Source organism: Cygnus olor, chromosome 4 (assembly GCF_009769625.2).
Source record: "Cygnus olor isolate bCygOlo1 chromosome 4, bCygOlo1.pri.v2, whole genome shotgun sequence".
Taxonomy (NCBI): domain Eukaryota; kingdom Metazoa; phylum Chordata; class Aves; order Anseriformes; family Anatidae; genus Cygnus; species Cygnus olor.
The window spans coordinates 26677350-26699131 of NC_049172.1; the positions used below are offsets into that span (position 1 = coordinate 26677350).

The following is a 21782-nucleotide window of genomic DNA, read 5'->3' on the forward strand; positions in this document are numbered from 1 at the left end:
AAGCTCATTTCTGACTTCTGATTTGGTAGTGCTTTCTTTCACCCTCCTTTCATTTTTCCTTAGTCTTTTGTATCATCCTTTCACTTTGGGGAAGGAGGCAGAGTGGGTTAAACTGGTAACAGAATGGGGCTTTCTGACTTGGGAGGCAGACCAAATTCTTCACTTAGCAGGGCTGATATGGAAGTGGCATTGCCACTATCACAGCGCGCTGACTTCATTGACTGAAAAGCCTGAGCTTTTACCAAACTTGTTACCACTTTTTTTTTTTTTTTTAGAGAAGGAAGCTGATTTTTATTAAGGTAAATGAATTTGGGTGTCTTAGAGGCAGTACTCTGTGAATGTAATAGCATTTGGTTTGTGCAGTCTTTTGGTTTTGCAGTTTTTTCCCCTTCTATTCAGCATACTAAGTTTATTAGAAGAAATCTGTCCGAAGTGGTCTTACATAAATACTTGCTGTATTTTTTTTTTCTCTAGCTACAAGACCTAGTGAATTATAAAGGCAGTATTGAACTTTGTTATTAAAATATACATTGGAAATTATACTGCTGGAATACAGAGGAGTGTTAATGGCTTCCATGAAAACAGATCTGGTAAAAATTAATAAACGTATTAGATATCCTTCACTAAAGGGATGCTGGTCTTAGAGCTTCTGTGGTGGCTGAAACAATAGCAGCTGCTGCTCAGGCAATGCTGATCAGCCTAGGAAGTCTGGAACGGGGGAAAATACCCTATGAGGACTGGTAAAACTGACCATAAAGATACAAGGGCTGGGTCATTGATTGGTGCCTGAGGGAGAAAAGAAAAAAAGATTTTTCTGAGGGGGGGTGGGAAAAAGAGCAGTGGTGAGCATGAACCAGAAAGGCAACAGAGAAAGCTCCAGAGAGCGCAGGGCTTGCTGGCTAAGCCTAGCAAGTGTAAGGCATGCGTGCTTCTGTTCGGTCGAGTTGTTCTCAGGGAATCGTGATTTTTATGCATGTTCTTGGTAAACAGTGTTTTACATTCTCATTTTGTCTTTCTAAGACAACTTCTGGAGGTTAGCCAGCAAGGACCTACAAACACTGGCTAGCCATTCAGGTCTAGGGGTAATAAATACTTTGCATTTATCTCTATGCTTTTTGTTTTTCTCTGCATGCAGTGTTTTTAAAAGGCACTGGAAAAAGCAGCAGTGGATATGGAAGTCCTGTGTTTTTTCTGTTTTGTCATTGTGTCAGTAAGCATTAAATCTGCCTTAAATGAATCACCTTAATCAAGGTAATTCAATCTTCGGTTCGGTATTTAACTTCCCATGAAGATTTATGCTGGTGATCGTAGTAGCTTAGTTTTGTGGACTTTCAGTGTCTCTTTTGCAGCTGAAGTTGTTCCACTCTGGGAAAATAAAACATCTACTGGAAAAAGGATTAAAACCCAACTGTCCGCATCCCAAGCGAGTGCTTGGGTCATTAAGCCAGAGAATTGTTTTGCTGTTCCTTTCAGTGCTGTAAGAGAGGTTAAGGGAAAAACGTGGTGAGATGCACGCTCACAGTAGTTTGTACAATTGTCTTGGGGAGAAAAGGAGCTGAACCTGAGGTCTCCACATCCTGGTGAGTGCATGAACCCTTCTTGTTCCTGGGTGAAGGAGAAGGTATTGCAGGTACGAATGACAGTCTGTATGGAAATAGCCTTTTTTTTTTTTGGGGTGGGGGGCGGGGGTAGGGAGGGAGATGAAATGATTCTGATCTTATATTTTGTCTAGAAAGGACAAAATTAAATATGTCTTGAGGTGTAATTTTCCCCTAATTTTTGACTATCAAATGGGGATGCATCACTTGTTGTTTATGTTGATTTAGCTGTGAGAATTTTCTCATTTTCCTCTCTGATGTAAAGGTGAGATTAATTCAGGAGAAAATAGGTTGTTACTGACTTCTAAGGAGAAAATAGTACCTCTTGAAATAAACTTTCATATGTTGAAGCATATTTTTCTTTAAAGAAACTAATATTTCTGAAAGCATAAATTAAGATTTTTTCACTAGTTAATTCACCTTAAAAAAGGCAGTTTTAAAAGCACATATAGCTTTGAATAGCTACATCTCTATCATCTCATGAGAATTATTGATTTTGAAAGAAAAACAGCAAAAATAGTAATTTTAGTGTAATTTTGTTCCTTTAAAAATAATAACCTGCAAATTGCATTGAGATACATGTGGACCTCAGTTTTTCATACGACCTTGCACAGCGTATCTAGCCTTTTACTCTTTCCAATTCAATTTTTTTTCCTTATAGGAAATTAGTGAGGTATCTTCTTTCTAGGTAGTAGAAAAATAAGTAAATTTTCCAAGTTTTAGGTTGTCATGCAAGCTGTTTGAAACCCTAAGTAATGAATCTGTATTTAAAATGAATCACTAAGCAATATAATACTATAATATTCTTTTGTTTCCTTTTTAGAAAAGCAAAATAGAACCACAGTCTTCTACCTCCTAGGCAAGGGAACAACAGAGGCTGTACAAATGTAGTATTATTGAGAACTACAAGTGCATACTCAACTTTCTGCTCTAGATGAAGTGTAACTCTCCTACTGTACACATGCATATGGCCATAAAAACCACTGTAATATGCTATATAAAGGGCTGGCACTAGAAAGGTGAACTGCTGTTTTGTAGAGATCATCCCTTTGTTCTCTTTTTCATATTCTTCATTTATTCTATGCAATAGAGTAATTTGCATCATTTCAAATAAAAAGCAAAATTGGGATTTTGATGGGTGTATTTCAGTTTGTCTCTTACTTATATACATACTTTTTATGTATTGTTTGATATTGTTTGATTTTTTTTTTTCTTTTAATGTACATTACTTTGATGTATTGCTTGATCTTATTTTCTTAATCGCTCTTGTCTTCAAGGTACTTCAGTGGTGATTGTCTTACCAAACTCGTTCCTGTTTGTATTGGTGTCAACCTTTTCCTATCACTCTGAACTGAGAAGCGTGGTCACCAAGCAGAGCATGCACAGAAAAGGCTGTTGGGCTGGCTTGGCACTCTGTGGTCTAATCTACTCAGGGATAATTAGTACAAGCATTACTGCTTGTTCCAGCCAGGCTGCATTAACACCAAGTTTCTAAGAAACCTCTTGCGCCTAGTTTTGTTTCATTAGTATTGGCAGTGGTAGAAGCGGAGGAATGTGCTGCCAAGGTTATTAGCAGTGTATGACCCGGGCTGTTCTCTCTTTTTTGGGGGCAGTGCGGGTGTTGAAAAAACCCACTGGAGTCTAGCTTGCATCACCACTCTGCTTTACATGCTGTTTAGACCAAGAGTGCCAATATTAGGAGGAGAAATTCTTGCTGTCAGTGAAGTCGTGCTGGAAACTTCTCTAAAGTGAGTTATCCTCGAATGGGCACTAAACGCGAAGCTGATCCACCAGCGTTTTCCTCTGTGGTTTTAGTGCCTGGATATTTCAGTTCATGAAGATAACACCGAGTGAAGCGTGCCACCACATTATATCGATACTGCTGTGACTATCAAAAACTAAATGTAGCCTCTAGCACTTTGACAGTAAAAGTTAGCTGTACATCTCTCTCTTCATCTAATACGTTGCTGAGATGAGAAAAAGCTGTTAATAAGCAGTAGAGCCTTTGTTAGCATAGAGTTAATAGTAGTAGATTTAATGATAAGGCTCAGTTAACGTAAGCCTGGCCCCACACTTGCTTCTGTTAAAATTCAATATGCTTCCCACAAGAACTATTGGTGGGAGATCTTAATTTAAATGCTATTTTCTGAAACTAATTTTAGGCGCGTCCTCTGCAGCAGACAGATGTTTATCGCACACGCCGTGCCGTAGAAACCTGCTGTTGCAGCCTTTTCCTCAGAGCTCAGGTGGGCTATGTCGAATTGGGTTGTCTGAGCACTTCAAACGACAACAGAAGCCCACCCAGGATTTCAGTGACTTGCGTACTTCCCAGAATAGAGTGATCTTTTATCTTCAATTTGAGGAGCTGTAGACTCGGCTTCTGCTTCTTGGGGTGGGTGCTACCCCCCTACCTGTAGGCTGGAGAGTTGTAAGGATTCCCCACCCTCTCTTTAGGTCATGCCCCAAAGAACAAATCTCATTTATTCCATTCCAAAAGATCAATAAAAGAACAAACAAAAACCAACATGTACAGGGGCTACCTGGAAAAGGAGGGCTACTATATATTTCTGATCCGAGAAGACCTGATATATTTAGTATTGTTTGATGAAAAATGCCTCTGAATCATCATGAGGGGTGGTATACTTTTCTTAGTTTCTCAAAGGTAAAATGGAGGTTTGTAAACAGAAAAACTTAAAATCAGGTGCAACAGCACAGAACAGCCTTAGCTAAAGATCCTCTGTAGGCGGAGTACTTTGTAGGTTTATATGTGTGTGTATATATCTCTATATATTAAGTCAAATGTAATCAAATCACTTGTATGTTAAGGTTTTCATTTACAGTGAGAAACATATTTTTGTTGGTTTTTTAAAGGTTTTTATTTGTTTGTCTTCTTTCCTCTTAAAAACATGCTGATGACTTTAGAGGGCACTGTTTTAAGAAAACAAGCTGATTTCCCAAATGAAAATCAGTCTGATTAACTCAAATTGAAGGAGGAAGAAAAAGAGGTGCCAGCATTTTTGATTGAGTGAACAAGAATTGCCTCCAATCACCTTACTGCCTTAATTTTATAAGTTAAATTATCTTATCTGATTGACACTGTATTCAACAGTGACTTTGAGTTTCGGTATTCAAAATTGACCTAAAATGTTGTATTTTTATGTAAACTTCAAGAAAAATCCACGCAGGATAATAATCTTACGTAATATAATGTGAGATTAAGTACTCACTGGCAAAGAAGCAGCCCCATGCTACTGTTGGTATTCAGTTTCCTTACAAATCATGTGAGGGAGAAATCCCTTGAAAACAAAATCTGATGCGCCAGAAGCTTTGAGAGCTTAGGGGAAGTAGAAGGGAAAATACAAATCTTCAAGCAAAATAACAAATTTCCTCAGATTTTCATGTTCTTGTTAATCATGGTTTTAAAAATAGGGGGGTCATTGCGTTTTGATGCTACTGTTAGACCTAAGGTATCTTTGTGCTGAAATTTTCCTGCCTTTTTATTTTAAGAAGCAGTTAAGAAAAAACATTTGGGTGAAATAGAGATCTCTGTTCATGCCCTGTTGACAGAGGAAATAGTCTTTAGCTTTGGACAATGAGTACCTTTTAACTGCTGCTGCACACTGAGTGTTGGACAAATGGGGCAAGGGAGTTTTCAGTATGAGGTAAACAAAAAAAACATAGGTATGTTTTGAGATTCTTTGTAACATAGTTAATTTTCCTAGTGTAGAAAGTGTTTTTTTTAGTAATGTTTATGACTTGGAGATGGCTTGGAAAATTACCGGGAAATGAATTATGAGCTATTCTGCAATTCCTGCCCTGAAATTATTCCGGGGTTTGGCAGTGATCAACTATGTGTATTGCCTTCTCAATTTTTGAATGGAATAGTCTCATTTATAAATTAAGATGTAGATGAAGGAACCTAAAACAACAGATTATATTGCAGTCCTAGGTGGTATGAAAATGAAGGAGCTGACAGATCCATCAAGATTCCAGATTTGTTACATCTTATATGTGTCTCTTAAAAATGTGTGACTTCAACAGCAAGATTAGAAAAGCATTAATTTCTGCTGTGACAAATATTTCCTGTTTTCTTTAAGTAGAGTAAAGATACTGAAGAATACTTTCAGCGTACAGGTACTGTACACAACTGTTTAAAAGGCACGGTAAAGTATTACCAATTAAGAATTGCTATTTTCTTACTAGCAATTCACTTGGTGGATACATTATAGTAAGCTGTATTTCTTTCTAAAAGAGATGTTGCAAGTATTGCTAAATTTCAGGGAGGAGAGGGACAAGAAACTCTATTAGTTTCACCTAGGAATATATCTTCTTTTTAACACTAGCCATTTCTTTCTGTTATTTTTTTCACTGTTGATGGTTTCTCCTTCCTAGTCGTAGTTGTGAACAAGTATATTTGAACGGAGCAAAGGAAATTGGAATGAATCTGATTCACAAGTCCTGTAATCAGGATGCATTTTAAAAAGTGAGTGGTATGCAACTTTCCTTCTCTGCTAAAACTTTATCGGAGTAGTTTATCTCACTGTCAACTGTGGTAGCTATAGCAAGCTGTGAAAATAAGGTGGTGTTTTCAGAGTTATGATTGAAGCCCATTATTTCCTTGCAGACAAATGACAGGTTGTATTAAAAAGCTGTATTCACTTCAGTGTGTGTGAATGTGCAAACACAGCAACACTATCAGTATAGTCACAGGCAGTAGTCAGTGTATCTATACATTCATAAATATTGGTATGTCTATGTGTTGAACCAATGTTAAATACGAGGTACCTCTTAATACATTATCTGTCCTCCAAACTTTTATTTCCTACTGTCTCAGCAGTTTTCTTCCAGACTTTGGTTTTATGGACTTGTGGGATCCTTCCGTAGTGGTTGGGAACTTTATACCGTTCTTTCTTCTAGTCGTCTTTCGCTGTTTGAGATGAACAGTATAGATGAATCATTATCTGCGATATACTTTTACTGTGGTAAGGTCAAGTACGAGTACTGAATAAATGTGGTTTATTCGGGGGGCAAGTCACAAAATAATATGTCATGAAATAAGGTAGTTTGGTCTGTTTATCAGAAGAAAAAAAAAAAACATTTTTGATTTTGTGGGCAGGTGAAAAGAGAAATACCAAGCAAAGTCAATCTGGCCATTGCTGCATCCAGGAAACTTTGAGGGTAGCTGTACAGCTTAGCTCTGTTTATTTTCTGCTAAGGTTATTGCTTCTTTTTTGGGTTCTGTTTCTCAATTTTCTTTCCTTTGCTGATTGACTCATATTTTTGAAAAGAAAGGCAAAAGAAATGTATTGCTTTGGGGAAAAATGATCAACTCCAACTGAATATGCTGTAAGAGATGACCTTGTATGACGTCTTTAGAGTGAATCTAATAGTACAGCAATTCAGATTCATACTGTCAAGGTTGCTTCCTAGCCCAGCCATATGAAAATACAGCAGTCTGCGAATTAGGTAAAAATCCGGTTTTGCAAGAGGTAGTATTCTACATAAGCTGTGGAGTTTTCTAGCTTTTTGTATTTTTGGCAGAGTTACACATTATGGAAAAGAAAAATGGGAATCACTTATAAAAATCTGAAAAGTACAGGGTGAATTCAGAAACTTCATTTTTTGCCCTCAATAGTAAAATGTGTTAATAAGCAGTATCTTGTAGTTAAGACTAACACAGATACTGCTAAGTTCCAGCTCTTAAATTGAATATATGACATTGGGCAAATCACTTAGTCTCTCTGTGAGCTGATTCATGATCTTTGACAGGTTTATCTGAAGCAATTTAAACTGTTATCACCCCTGCCTTCTGCTGAAGGTTACTGACAAAGTCAGTTTAGGCTAATCTGCAGGTTATGAACTGTGCCTGCTGATGAGCTAGCATATGTGTGTTTTTTTTTCTTTCCCTGTTGTCCTTGTCAGATGGGCAATAATCTTCAGCAAAGTGGAGTAGAAAATAGAGGCAGTAACATCTCAGATGCTGTAGATGTCTTCCAGAAACAGTGAAATAATCTTCAGTTCTTCAAATGCAAAATGAATTTAACACCTTTTTGCGCTCTTGTGCTCTTTTAAAAAGTTTTATTCACTGCTTATTTACTTTGTACATAAGATTGCAGGGTTGTGTGTATGTGTGTGCAGAAATCTGCTGCTGCATTTAGATACTGGAATGATGTCACCTTTTAGTCTTGATTACTGAACTTGGTTATTTCTGACCTATCGTTTTTCCTGGTAATAAGCAAGAATCCAGGTGCCATGAAAAAGAAATAGTACCTTTCTTTAGCTTATACAGTTAAATCTCTCAATTTCAGAATTCTGTAGAAAGCTTGCTAAAATCAATTAATTTCATTTATTAAATACATGAAATGTGCTTTCCTTTATGCTAAATATTTAATTAATAAGGAAATTATTGCAATATCAAAAGTTCTTTAAAGTAGTACAGTTTTACATAAGGAGGTAGCTGTTACTGAAATTGAAAATTACTGATTGCAATAGACTTGCATTGCTAAAGCAAGATCACTAGGAGTAGCAAGTAGAGGTAGTACTGTTATTTCGGTACATGATTTTTTTCTAATTACATTTTGAGTTTTTAAAATACTTCTTCAAGTAGCAAGTGGAATAAATCTGTTTTCTATTGAATATGCCATTCAAAAATCCCTACGTATCTCATTCTGTTCTTAATGAAACGAACGTGTATAATTTGTATACTTATAAAACATTTTGTTCCTAGCTCTTTTAGATCTTCTTTGTGGGTGTAATAGATAAGAAATCTCAAATGTGGAAGTACTGCATATTGATGGTGTTTATGCTAGAATATTGTGTGGTATTTTTCGGATGATATATCTTGCTCTTGAACTCTGTAACACAAGAAATTACTGTTGCTTACTCATAAATGAGTTTTTAACGATTGTATCTACATGCTTGTTGAAATGGAAATCATTGTACTGATGAAACAGAATGAACAGAAATTTCCCAATGGCAAGCAGAGTATTAAGAGAACATGTGCAAGTCTTGGCAAAATTGGTTACAAAACCCCTGTAGATTATAGCAATATAAATCAGATGTTTTTAGCATAAATTAGATTAACTGTATAGTGTGCTGTGTTTGTGGATGACTTTATTAATGCTTAAGTACTATTTTATACATTCAGTAAACAGAACGTGATCTCTTTCTAACTCTAGCTGGGGGTATGTATATCACTTCATATACAGTTATATACACTTTATATATGTGGTTAAGCATTCGCTTCAGAAAGTTATAATTAAAGCTAGCATACAGTCTTGTCTTTAGCCTTTTTCACGTGTAGTCCATAATGACTTTCAATATGTCATCTTGCTGCAGGGTTTTTAAAACCTTGGATATACGTATATTTTGGTTTACTCTCTTTAGATTGATGGAACCTTAATCAGTCATATGACAAGTACCTATAAATCACTACAGAGCATAAAGTGAATTTAGTGCCTTATAGATGTATACATAGATGTACATGAAAACATAGTTACCCAAGTTTCAACATAAAGCTTTAGTTATGTTATAATACATAATACGAAGGAGTTCCACTTGTATGCCAGGTTAATTTCTTGTTTTTTTTGAGAATTTACCTGTCCAAATTTAACTTAGTAATGAGTGTTTCCTAACACATGTGGTAGATACGTATTTCTTTTACCTTAAAGGTTAAAAAAAGGAAAAAAAATCAAACATGGAGTAGCTAGTTTGCTACTACTTGTGTACGAAAAGGATTTTTTCACTGGCATGTTTTTTTTTAAAGGCTAGATATTTTTAATTTAATCAGGATGATTTACACACAGAGCCGGGTACTTGATTTTGCGGTAGTTAGTTACTGCAATCTGGAGCTGAAATACAGAAAGCTCCTCTGCTACTCGAGGTAAATTCTAAATTGCTAAAATCAGGAGTTTTTGTATTCAATGAAAACTTTCAGCTATCCCTATCTTTGACTTTTTTTGTTTTAAGTAAATTTGCTTTTGAATTTAAAAATGTTAAACCTGCATTTGATTTTTTTCTTCAGTTTAGCCTACGTTGAAACATGGAAAAAGTGTGCAGTTTGTGATCTGTGTGCCTTGTAATATTGTCTTGTCCTTCAAAAGGAGACTTGTTACTGAGGTTGGGAACTTCTAGCAGGCAGGTATGAAGTAGGTTGGTTTTATGGTTCTTATTTGAAGTTTCAATGTGTTAATTACTGTAAAGTGTACTGACAAAATACAGTTTATTTTTATTTCTGCCCACGGACATGATTCTGTCAGGAGGAAACTATATCGTTTGTAGTTCTTACAATCTAAAAATAAGTGTGCAGTTCAGTGAGAAGAAATGATGCTAAATAAGATGAGTATTACCATTTGTCTGATGGATTGTGCATGTTACCTCACGTGTAGGATTGTGCAAACCCTGATCTGAAAAGAAATTTTTTTTTCTTTAGACTCATTTTTGATCAAGGGCAATTGCAACATGTAATCCATATCACTTGTAAAAGCAGTATTATTTAAAAGGAACTTAGTCCTCCCTAATCACCATGCTGGAAGGACTACATTTTAGTTTTTACTAGCTAGGCAGAATTATCTTTAGTTGGAGGAGAGGGAATAATTACCACCTGAACCTTCCTCCTACACATAATTTATACTGGTTTCCAGGCATTCATGCCTGCCTGCACCTAATCCCAAATGTTCACATACGCACGTAAGACTTAAGACCGTAATTTTGCAACAGCCTTCTTCTCTCTTCGCATTGATCTGAAACAAAGCAACGCCCTCGAAGAGAGTGAGTTATGTTTTGTGTTGCAGTGTTAAGATGCTGAAGGGCTCTGGGGACCCAGAGCTTGCAGGGGAGCAGGTCCGTGGCAGCTCTGGGCCTTCCTCCTCTGAAGCGGCCATAGCTTTTCCTTGCTGCATCTGAAGGCTCAAAGCTGCTCTTATGTCAAATTTGGGGATTATGTAGGAGGCCATTTGAATTTTTTTTTCCCCCCCTAGAGACGGTAGTTCAGATCCTTGTGTAGGAAGGGGAGTTGGTCCCCTGTGAGGGGCGTTGGTATTTGTTGCCCCCTGGTTGCGGCCTGCTCTGGACGTCGCCATTAGCTTCGGCAGCAGGATGCGGCAAGCGTGGCCGTGCGACTCCCTGGTTCCTCTGCTGTGGGAACCGTCAGCCAGGTTATTAAATGGGTTTGGACGACAACAACAAACAGCAGAGAAGAAAAAGGATAAAGAACGAAATACCATGTTCAACACGCCAGCTCTCCTTTTGTACGAAAGGCCTCTGATTTCCACAGCAAGGAGTTTGAAGCGACATGGCAGTACGTCCCTGTGTGTATGATTTGACATCTTGTTTTACTCTTTCCACTGGCAGTTTTCATGGCACGACATTGCAGGCTTTTGGAACTGTAGAACTACAAATAAAAGGAAAAGGGGAAACAAAGACTTCATTTTTCTTGCTAGCATGTAACACAGGCTCAGGGAGAAATATCCCGTGAACTAAAAGAAATGAAGAAACATTTTTCCCTCCAGGGTTGCTGGTTCACAGTAGATAGTTGTAATCTTGACTATTCAGAGTCTTCTCATCTACATCCCCCAGACAACCTCCCCCCACTTTTTTTCCTGCAGAGATTTAAATTGTGCCTTTCTCACTGAACCCAGTCGTAGCTGTTAATGTGAACACTGTTGTCTTGTTAATAATAATTTTTTGTATCATTTTTGTAACAGTAAGTTATTCATAACTGTTTGCATGTAATGTTTATTATTACAAAGGATTGTTCAAAAACTGGTTTTAATCCGTCTATCCCCACTTTATGTATTTCTGAGAGTTAGGTTTGATTACCAAGGTATATTTTAATACGTAGAAGGTCTATGGAGTTAAAATTTTGAGCTTTTGCAGCTGACGTGCTCCAGTAATGTTTGGATATTTTTATATTGTAATGGTAATATCTTCACTACTCTTAGGCAAAGAGCTGTGGTCAAGGGAAATTGTGTTAGTCCATATTGCAGGCTGTGGAAATGCCATTACTATATACTAGCTGAGGAAATTGAAGGACATTTTTATTTTTGACTCTTAAAAACAATTATTTTCAGATAGTTTTTCAAAGAAATTTTCAAGGAAACATAATGTACCTCTGTGATTAAAAAAAAAAAAGTTCAATCTTTGCTAATAGTGGCTCAGCTGCATCAGTGCGTGAAGGAGGTGGGAGGTCTGCCTCTGTCCTTTGGTTTCAGTGTGTCTGAAGAAGCAATTGCAACAGTGCAAATATGTTGTGAAAACTCTCTTAGTGTAGGCAAAGGTTATTGTCTCTACTGAATAAGCTTCAAGTTCCTAAGGAAAGGTGTGATTATGTGAAGAATGCATATGGAGGTTACTCAGGGTTGGCGGGGACATGACTGCCTTTTCCTTTATGAACTAATATGTGATGAAATGTTGATGAAAATATGGGAACAAAGAAAAAATATTGCAAGAGCCTTAAGAATAGCCTTAAATTTTGTATTTAAATGTGATATGTCACTGTGTCTACAGTTAGTTTACTAAGTCACTAACTATGGTTGCTTTTTGTAAATTTATGGTTAAAAACTTTGCAGTTACATTGTAGTACAACTTGAAAATTTGTCTGGAAGCACTGTCTGAGGTCCCCAGGATTTCCTTCCCCCCCCCCCCCCCCCCTTCAGCTGAGAGAGTATATATGTGCTCTTTTAAAGACCTGAACAAAAGTGGCAGGAAAAAGTAAGGCAATAATGAGTTGCAATGTGTTACAAAGGGATGAATGACATTCCTAAGGGAAACAAAGTAGGAGGGCAGGGCAGAGGTCATTTAAACGCTGGACAGTAGCAGCTATTGTCTGCTGGGAAAAATGAGGGCCAACAGAAAACATATTTCTTCTAAAGAGCCTATATTCCCTGTAATAACCATTCAGGGAAAACAAAACACGTTCTAACCTTCAGCATTCTCAGAGTGCTTCCTTCTGAGACTCGAGGCTTTTTACATGGCTGCAAAACTTACACCTATGCAGGAGGAAGTTAGTTACATTTTAGCTGAGTAAATTTGTTTTTCTAATGCATCAGACTACGTGCTTTGAGAGATCAGAGTAGAGAATTGTGCGTCTTCTAACTCATATATTAAGAGTCCCTTTTTTGACTGTGGCCAAGACATGCTTCGTATTCAAATAGCATAGTAGGTCTCTATTGCAGAAAGCTTCTGTTTTGCTTTTATTGTCAAGCTACTGAAGAAATAGATTGTGCAAAAATATGAAGGAGTACCAACACTTGTTCCCCTAGAAATGAATGTTCTGTCTGACTTCTGGTAACGCTGGCTGACTTCTAAACTAATCTGACATTGCCCATATGTTTTGAGAAACAGAAAAATAGTTTTTTTTTTTTTTTTTTTTTTTGCATGAGAAGTAGTGTAATAAATGAAAAAAATCTGCTGTAGCAGGGATTCTGACTACTGCTGTAATAACAAGCAATTTCCAGGATGAGTCTGTATGCATTGCCATAAGTATAAATGTGTGTGAGCATTTTTAAGTCATCACTTGTGATTTTTAAAAAGCCTTTTACAAGTTATCTTAGTATAGTCATTAACTATTGCATTAGATAGTTTTTGAAATACTGATTAGTATTTCTTGGATTTCCTGACATAATTTGTCTTTTTTTTTTTAAGTAACAGGAGTCCTACTGTACATCTGGAGACAGCTGATTTCTAATTCATGGATCCTTTGAAATGCAAATATACACACAGTATATAGAAAATAGCTAGGCTGATGGGCATTAGCTTTTCCATTTTCAGCTGCCTGTCTCAAATACTGTAATCCTAACTATGAGTCAGACTTCAAAATACTCTGTCAGAATAGGAAAGTATTTGGCACAATGAATTTAAATGGTCCACTTAAAAGGGCTTTTTTATATTAGCTGAGTAGATTTCTGGCTCTTTTTGACTACTGAATATTGGGAAATCCATTTGCGGAGCATAGTTTTTCAATGATCTTTGCCTTCAAATAGAATATGGAGGATGAGGGGAAAAATGTACATTTCACTTTTTTTTTTTTATTACTGTGGAAGTGTACCACAGCTAAACCGTTTTTAGCTTTTTATGTTTAGCCTTTAAAGTTTAGGTTACGCCAGAGTTTGTACTAACCAAGTACAGGTAACAATGGCATGTAAGGCTAATCCCTGTATTTCAGTCAAGTCTCAGTTGCCGTGTGAGGGAGTAGAGCTCTGTACATTTTGAGGAAGGAAAAAATGAGATTGCCCATGAGAAAAATGAATCTTGGCAGGGAGAGGAAGGGTACAGATTAAGAAAAAAGAAGTATTTTAAGTAGGTAAAAGTTAATATGGCAGCCAGTTTGTTCTGGGGCAGATGTATTTATATGAGGTTAGCTACAGTTAACTAAATATAGTGTTTAAGTTAGGAGAGAATAGATGTCGTAGGTCTTAAAGCAAGGGACAAGTTCTATAATCTATGTGCATTTATGGGATATAAATGATGCTTTGTTATAAAAACTTGTTTGAGTTACTTTAATCACATGGTTGCTTGTAAACCTTCTCTCCTTCTGCAAGGTTGTTTAAGCTGTAATTTAGCTGGTCTGCTCGGGCTGCAGGGCCAGGGAAAGGCTGCAAATGAGAAACGCAGGAAAGGAGACTGTTTTCCTACAGAGGCCAATACATTTGCCTCATTTGCCTATCAGAGAAGACTGACTCTAACAACTGGTTCACCATGGACAACCACTGACTTTTAAAGGTTGATAGGATAGCACTGCTTAGTGTGGGACCCATCAAAATGCTGTCGCAAGCATTCTTGATGAATACTGCTCTCCTCACTTTTTGGTGTACGAATATTTGGAGAAGAAAAATGTTCCTCCTGTTTACCTGCAGATATAATATCATTTGGTTCATCAGGAGCCTGTGGAGTAAGTACTTTGGGTGTTCTCTTTAAAGTAGTGGCTACATGATGTCTTCCATTTCCCCAGACTTTGTCGTCAAACAAATTTCAATGTTAATTAGTAACATGGAATCAATTCAATAGGGTGCAATAGTTTCCTATACGGACAAGTGTTTGTGTGTTTTAGCATTGCTGTTACCTGTCTTATGAGTCACTGAAGCACGGTACAGTTTCCAGCTCTCCTTCCCAGGACACAGAAGAGAAAGGAACAGAACAAAACAGCCAAAAGGAACAAGGAGTTAAGATTGTTAACCTTTTCACGTCCGTGTGTAAAATGAAAGTTACATCACTTCCTCATCTCAGTGAAGCATTTTTGAATGTTTATAAACAACTTGCTTTTGCTTAGCATAATTAAAACCTCAGAAAGGTAAGCTAAAGATTTAGTATTCAGGGCTGGTGGAGACTTAAGACAACTGATCAGTGATAAGAATATAAGTCTCTTGTGTAAAAGTTAAAATAGTGATTGTGTAATTAGAGATGGTGTGGTAGTTCAGAGGGGTAATGTAAAGTTCTGCAGGCACTCTCAGACCAGCATTCACTAACTGTGAAGGCCTGACTCTGTCACGTTACTGGTTTTTAACGTGGGTTGTATTTGAAAAGGAGAGGCAGTGGAGGAGCTACCTTGTCCCTAAATGTAAGTTGGTTCCAGTAGGGAATTAATGAGACTGCTGCTTCTGTATTGTTGGAGCGGTTGCTGTGTTGTTCAGCTGAAATGCCGTTCGTCTTCAGATCCCTGTGTGACACCAACAGGGGAAGTATAGTCTCTGTACTGCTAGCTTTTACCTCTCTCCAGAGAGAGAGATTTGGGGTTATTACTTTTTGATTGTTGTTTGGCTGGCTGAAGTTAAGCATGATATTGTATGGATTTTTTTCTGTATTTTTTTTTTTAAATCCCTTTGCTTAAAAACAGGTGGGAAAATGAGAGCTACTGAGATCCTCCATGAGCTGACACTTGTTGATCCTGTGGTGGGGCGGACAGAGATCCGGGATCTTATCAGTCCGATTTACGAAAATTATTAAGTCTTTGCATGATTTGTATTTTAGTCTGTAACCAAAGCAAAATACCAGCTCTTCCTTAAACTAATGAGAAAAGTTGTGTTTAGATTCAAGTCCTTATTTTTGTCGTAATGATAGCGTTCTTCATAAGTACAAAAATGGTGCACTAACTTTCAGGAAGGATATCCTAGTTTACAGAGGGCAATGCCGTTTTTATGCTAATCCTCTCACTTTCTGTATTCCCTTACCCATCCTTCATTTCTTTACTCAAGTGCTGGATTAAGTTCCTTATTTTATGGGTATTTTAATCAAATAAATTAACATGTTGATTGCCATAGACCTTTCTCTGTTCATAGTGCAGATTTCCATGGCTCTTCATCGTTGGACAAAACCAAATTGAACTTTTGATGCTTCTGAAAGGGATCAGTTGAATGTCTGTCACATTATCAGAGCAGTTGCCATACTCCCTGAGGAGTGGATTTGTTGCTTAGCTAATTTGGGAGGTACAGGTTTAGGTAAGGTATACTTGTGCTATTGAAGCCTTTTCAGAGACCTCTTGTGCCAGTCTCAGAGGAACCGCTTGGCTCAAATCTTTCCATGCTCCGCTTAGTTTGATCTGATGGAAACAAGTAAGGTTTCAAGACATTTAAATAAATAATCCTGGGTAGCAGTAATTGCAACACGGTAGGGCTCAGCTGATGTTTGGAGAGTTAATGATGCAGAATTGTCTTGTCATCTTTGCTGGAATAAACTACTTGCTGGATATACTAATTGCTTTAAGAATTTGTTTGGCAGGTGCTACAGAAAAAAACCTCGATCCACACCCTTAAAATGTAGAGGGTTAAGCTAACAGCTTTAGAAATTTAATAGTGCCTTTTTTATTATATTGCATTTTTTGGAAGCTTCATTGGGATGGGGTATAAAGAAAAGCTGTTCTCGCTAGAAGATGTTGGAAAGAGCTGTTAATTTTGAGAAGAGTAGAGGATGAAAATGAAGACAGGAGAAGTAGAAAACCCTTTACTTAATGTGTAAATTAACTAACTATGTTAGGGATAATCAATTATAGCAAAGACATGAGGGAGAGTGAGTTTGTCTTGTACTTGCATTCTCGATGATAGTCCAGCTACTTAAATGCGGTTACGGATGAATACAATTTTTCATCTACTAAACACCCAACAGCCGTAGAAGCAGCATCTTGTTGCTTGAAATAGTTTGTATAGTTTTAAAACTCCTGAAAAAAATGCAGTTAGGCAGATTTCTTCAATTCTTATAAAAGATAAAATTTAATTTCTCAACTGCTACCTTCTGATTTACAAGCAAATAATTTTACCTTACGTCCTCTGTGTATGTAAATAAAAAAAAAAAAGGTGATAAACTAACTGGAGAGAGGTAGATCTATGTTCTGTTTTGTTTTATACAGTCCAAATATATTCAAAGATGTTACAGCTCATTTTTCTTTTGACAATTTTGTTGGTGTAATCTCAGAAGATTAAAGTTGAGAAGGTATATTAGCATTATATGTATTAGTGTAATTTCAATTGTGTATACTATAAAATGAGGCTCCCTAATTCAATCTTGAGTCCTTATTGACTAGGCTAACTTGGGTGTAAAAATCGTGCCTAAGCAGGAAAAAAAAGAAATCCAAGAATTCCAATATGAAGCATAAAGAAGGATCGTTAAAATGATCTTTTTAGGGGAGATGTGCTGGAGTAATTATCTATATTCCCATAAAGTAGTTTAGTACCTTAGTACATCCTGTGTTCCAAAACGTCACTGCACTTCTTGGAAAATCCAGAACTGTTGTTATGGATGACCTGATGGATGATGCCCTCTTTGAAGAAACTAGATTAGGATCCTTTTGTCTTCCTCCTTTTGATGGGAGACCTTTATTTAAAAGGGCATTTTGAGTGGGAGAAGATAGTCAACTCTTAGGAGACATTAAATGAATCTGATGTATCTATATATGATTTTAACTATTTTTTTCTGTGCTTGTTTTTGAAGTTTATTGGCATGATGAAACATGATGCTTTAGATAAGGCCATTACAGTCTGTCTGGTATTTTTAAGGTGTAAACTGCTTCACTGACTGTGTAGCTACGTTGATGTAATGGAAAGTAACAATTCAGAAGCAGCAGTAAATTATTTCAGCTGAATGACTGATAAATTTCAAGTCTTCAGATGTTGCTTTAGAAAACATATCGAGGTAAAGTCAGTATAATGTATTTTATACCATAAACTGTTAAGGTGAGGTTTTATGTGGCAAGATATGGGTAGCCCTGATCGTTATTGAGACCCAGCTAATTAACGAGTGAGCTTCTCTGACCCCGTCCCTCAGTTTGTGCTTCGCTGAAGCTGAGGTTATGCTGTAGCTGTTAGTGTGGTACCGTGCCGAAACGTTGCCTAGAAATTTACCATTCACTTCCTGATTTTGGTTCTTGTTCGATATATTGAATATTAGCTAGCAATAAGCTGCAGCAGTCAAACTGCTGAACCCAAGCAAAAGCAATTGCTCTTTTTATTCTTTTCCACTGATGGGTCTGGGAGAGAGAACATCTACCTGATTTGGTGCACGTGCAACTTTCTGGGCAGGCATTTAAACTCTAAGTCCCCTCTGGTTAAGACGGCTGCTTGTTTAGGGCTGTTCCAACACTACGGAAACCTGCGATGCCTTCTCGTGTCCTCCCTGTTAGCTGTTGCCACACTATCTGGGGTTTGCCGGTGTCCCTCTCGTGTCCCCTGCCAGCAAGCTGGAGAAGAGAGGCCTGCAGCTGGCGCCCAGCCGTGCACGTCCTCGCTGAAGAGCCAGCAGCCACAGAGAGCCCTGGGGAGGATGGCACAAACGTGGCTTTCCCTCTTCCTGCGTGCCTGCTTGTTTTAATGCCGCCTGGTAGACAGGGGAGCGGAGCCGGCCAAGCCTGCAGGGATTCCTTTTCAAATGTAACCAAGCTCAAAATTGCTTTTGGCTCAACAGGGAGTGTGGAGCATCTCAAACAAGTTGGAATTTTTCATAAAGTGGTGATCAGCTCGTGGGATTCCCATGCGCGTTGCTAAGGTTTATATTCTAGCTCGTGCTTACAGCAAATGCTAATAATAACACTTACTGTTCGGAACAAGTTTCCAAAGCATGCGTGGCATTTATTATTGTTGTCTTCAATATTTTAAAAGAAAATCAGTAACATGCTTTCAAAATACATGCTGATTTGTAGTGATGACAGTGCTGATTTGCAAAATGTGGTTGCTTTGGATATGTTTATATGTTAAGCTCCTCTGTACAGGGATCAAAGACACGCTGAATTTAAGCAGAAGAGTTACGTATAACTAATTTTAGGGACAATGTTACAGATGTAGATTGAATTGCTAAGGAATATTTTTAATGACTTCTTGAAATTAAATAGAATTTCACCCAAGCTTGCATCAGCTGCAAAGAGAATTGAGGAAAGCAAACTGTACTGCATTGTACACATCTGGAAAGGCTTTTACTCATAACTAGCGAGTGGTCTGTTTGCAAAGGCCATTTAAGCCAAAGCTGTGTTTGTGCTCACAAAACTATTTAAGTGAACTCCTAGAGATTTCTTTTTTTTTTTTTAGGGCTTGGTCTTGTTTTTCAAGCAGGGGAGAGGAGAGGCGGTGCTGCATGTCTGACCTGGTAAACTATCATAACATTTAAATAGTTGGAAAAGCCAGCTGTCAAACCTTATGTTGCTAAACTGTTCAGCAAGCAGTGTAACTCTGCAAAATCAAATAAGAGAATGTATTTAGCTCTCCCAATTGAACGTCTGGGAAATATAAAAAATAGTGATGCAAGGAGCACTGGAGTCTCCATCTTGCCCAGTTTGGCTGTTTTTATGTCAAACTAATTATTTACTGTTCATCTGAAGTTTAAACAAAATAAGAGCTACTAACATAGACATTAAAACTGCAGGGAAGTTAAATTTGAAGACTTGAATAACGGGGCAATAGGTTTGATTTCCTTTAGGCAATGTAATAAATTTGCAATGTGTTTTGTCTGATGCATGGATAATAAATGAAGACTGCAGAACAGTGTGTATGCAAAAGAGCAGAATACCTAGAAGGAGGGTAGTTTTATATACAATATTCCTGAAGGCTAGGATTTTATTTGTACTGCAGGATAATCATGCTACTTCCCAGACAAAATGGAGACATGTTACAAGGAAAGTGCCCTGATATGTCCCAAGAGAGACTTTTTTTGGGGTTCCACAAACCCTGTAAATATAAAATGGAGACATGCTGTAGAAATGATTTTAGTTCTATCCTATACAGACCTTCTATAATCTTAAGTTTTTTAATACTGTCGAGAGTTTGACAGAAATTAACATACTATTAAAAAAAATGGGGAAACTGAAGGGTTTTTTTTATTATTTGATGCTTTCAGGGAAAAAAAAAAAGCTGTAGTAGCCTTGCTTGTGTGTCTTAAGTTGTGTTGAAATAGAAAATCCATGGCTTGCTTTTTTTTTTCCCTCTTCAGTCTGTAAAGTTTGAGAGTTGAATCCAGGGAACTGAAGGAAGTAGTTTCATGTGGAAAGTCTTACAACTTTAGAAAATAAGGATTCCTGTGTTTATGACCATTATCAAGGAAAGTTATTCCTTTGGTCTTTGCTTACTTAATTACACAGAGTGTTAAGGGATCCATCCAGAGAAAACTCAGTGAGGTCTATTAATAGGGAAGACTGGAGTTTCCTGCAGACGAGAGAAAGCATACTTTGAATGTACTTGCTGCTGTGTGGTTTGCTTGTTTTTTTCCTGTGCTCCCAGTCTCTTCAGTAACATTAAAGACTATTTAGTCTCTGTTACCAGCAATTCAAAGCATCCCGAATGGGGCTGGGGGGGCCCTCCAAACTCTCATGTTTAAAGAAAAGGGGAAAATCAAGTTCAGAGGTAACTACTTTCAGATTTTGAAACTGCAGACTCCTTTCTGGCTTTTTTTTTTTTTGAGCTAGAAGAATTTATTTCTGAATACATCAGAGTATATATTTAAATAACTGTAAAGCCTGCAGTTTTGAAATAAACACTTAAAATCAGAAGACTGAAAATCACAGAAACTGGAACAACATGCCAATTTTCATGTGCTTCTATAATTCAGTCACAAGTGTAATTATCCACGTGCCACTTCTGTGTAAATGCTGCTGAGCTTGTGCTTGTGTGACTTGATCCTTCTATTTAGAGATCTTTTAGAGGAGATCTTATACCAGTGACAATAACGATAACATTAATATAACCGTGCTGATTTGTTAAATCCTCAATTTCTAAGTACCTTCTCAGGCTTTGTTACCAATATAGAGAATATGGGAGTTACGTGCAGATAGCTGTAAGCAAGAGCTTGCTGGATTGTAAGGTTTGTTAATGCATTTGGGAATGGACCCTCTGTATTACAGCCTGGCTTCTGTGTATTCCAGGATTCATAACTAATACATACTATGAATTATGATCAGTGTAACTTTGTATTTAAGGAAAGTTAATCTACTGGTAAATGTGAGAAGACCTTAAATAGTATTTGGAGAAAGAAGAGAGTAAAGATTACATGTAATTAGCTGTCAAATATTTAAATGAAATAAAAATAATAAAAAAAGGTTTTAAAAAATGAAAAGAATTACTTTCTCCTTAAGCACTTAATGTAATACAAAGGAAGAATTCCATCAAACTGAAATTCTTCAGGATAATAGCCTTATTTTGAAGACCTTTTGCAGCTTGTATTAATATAATTTTAGTTTCTAAAAATATAGTTAATTATTTTCCTTTAGAGAATGTAGTGAAATATATAAAACATGACTGAAATATAAATCCCTAGTTTGGGACCTCAGCCGTTTTTGGCTGTGACAATGAAGTTCAGGACAAATAATGGTTGCTTGGAAAGATCGTAACGTATATGCAGTCTAAGCAACCCCCGATGCCTGTATTTGGTGATTCAAATGGGCTATTTCTCCCCAGCTGAAAAAATAACTTAAAAATTGAGCAAAATTAGTCTCATATAGCAAGTGGGGGAAAGGGAGAATAATGATTACTGCAAATTACAGCTTTATGTAACCAGAAGAGTGATGATAAAGAACGGGCTAAGTGATGATAAAGAACGGGCTAGAGCTACCGAGAATTACGCAGGCACTTTAAGAACGATGTGAACCTTTGTAGCATGGTAAGCCAGTGGAAACCTCCTAATGGAAGGCGTAAGTTGTTAATCTGTCACTGTTTTCTATTTGACTTGGTACCTTTCTGGAGGAAGTGGTTTAATGAGCTCTTTAGGAACAATCTTAAA

The 21782-nt window shown here is 37.2% G+C and overlaps 1 protein-coding gene across 3 annotated transcripts in view; it reads left to right on the forward strand.

Annotated features, from left to right (window-relative positions):
• Nucleotides 1–21782, forward strand: part of SH3RF1 (SH3 domain containing ring finger 1) — an 85412-nt gene that overhangs the window by 12573 nt on the left and 51057 nt on the right. For 2 of the 3 annotated variants that reach the window (XR_005819807.1, XM_040556594.1), the window contains exon 3: nucleotides 3761–3844. The exons of the other annotated variant lie outside the window; for it this stretch is intronic. Coding sequence is in view for 1 of the 2 variants with exons in the window: in XM_040556594.1 (XP_040412528.1) it covers nucleotides 3761–3844 (84 nt within the window). In the remaining variant the exon portion in view is untranslated. The remainder of the gene's footprint in view (nucleotides 1–3760; nucleotides 3845–21782) is intronic. 3 annotated transcript variants of the gene reach the window in all.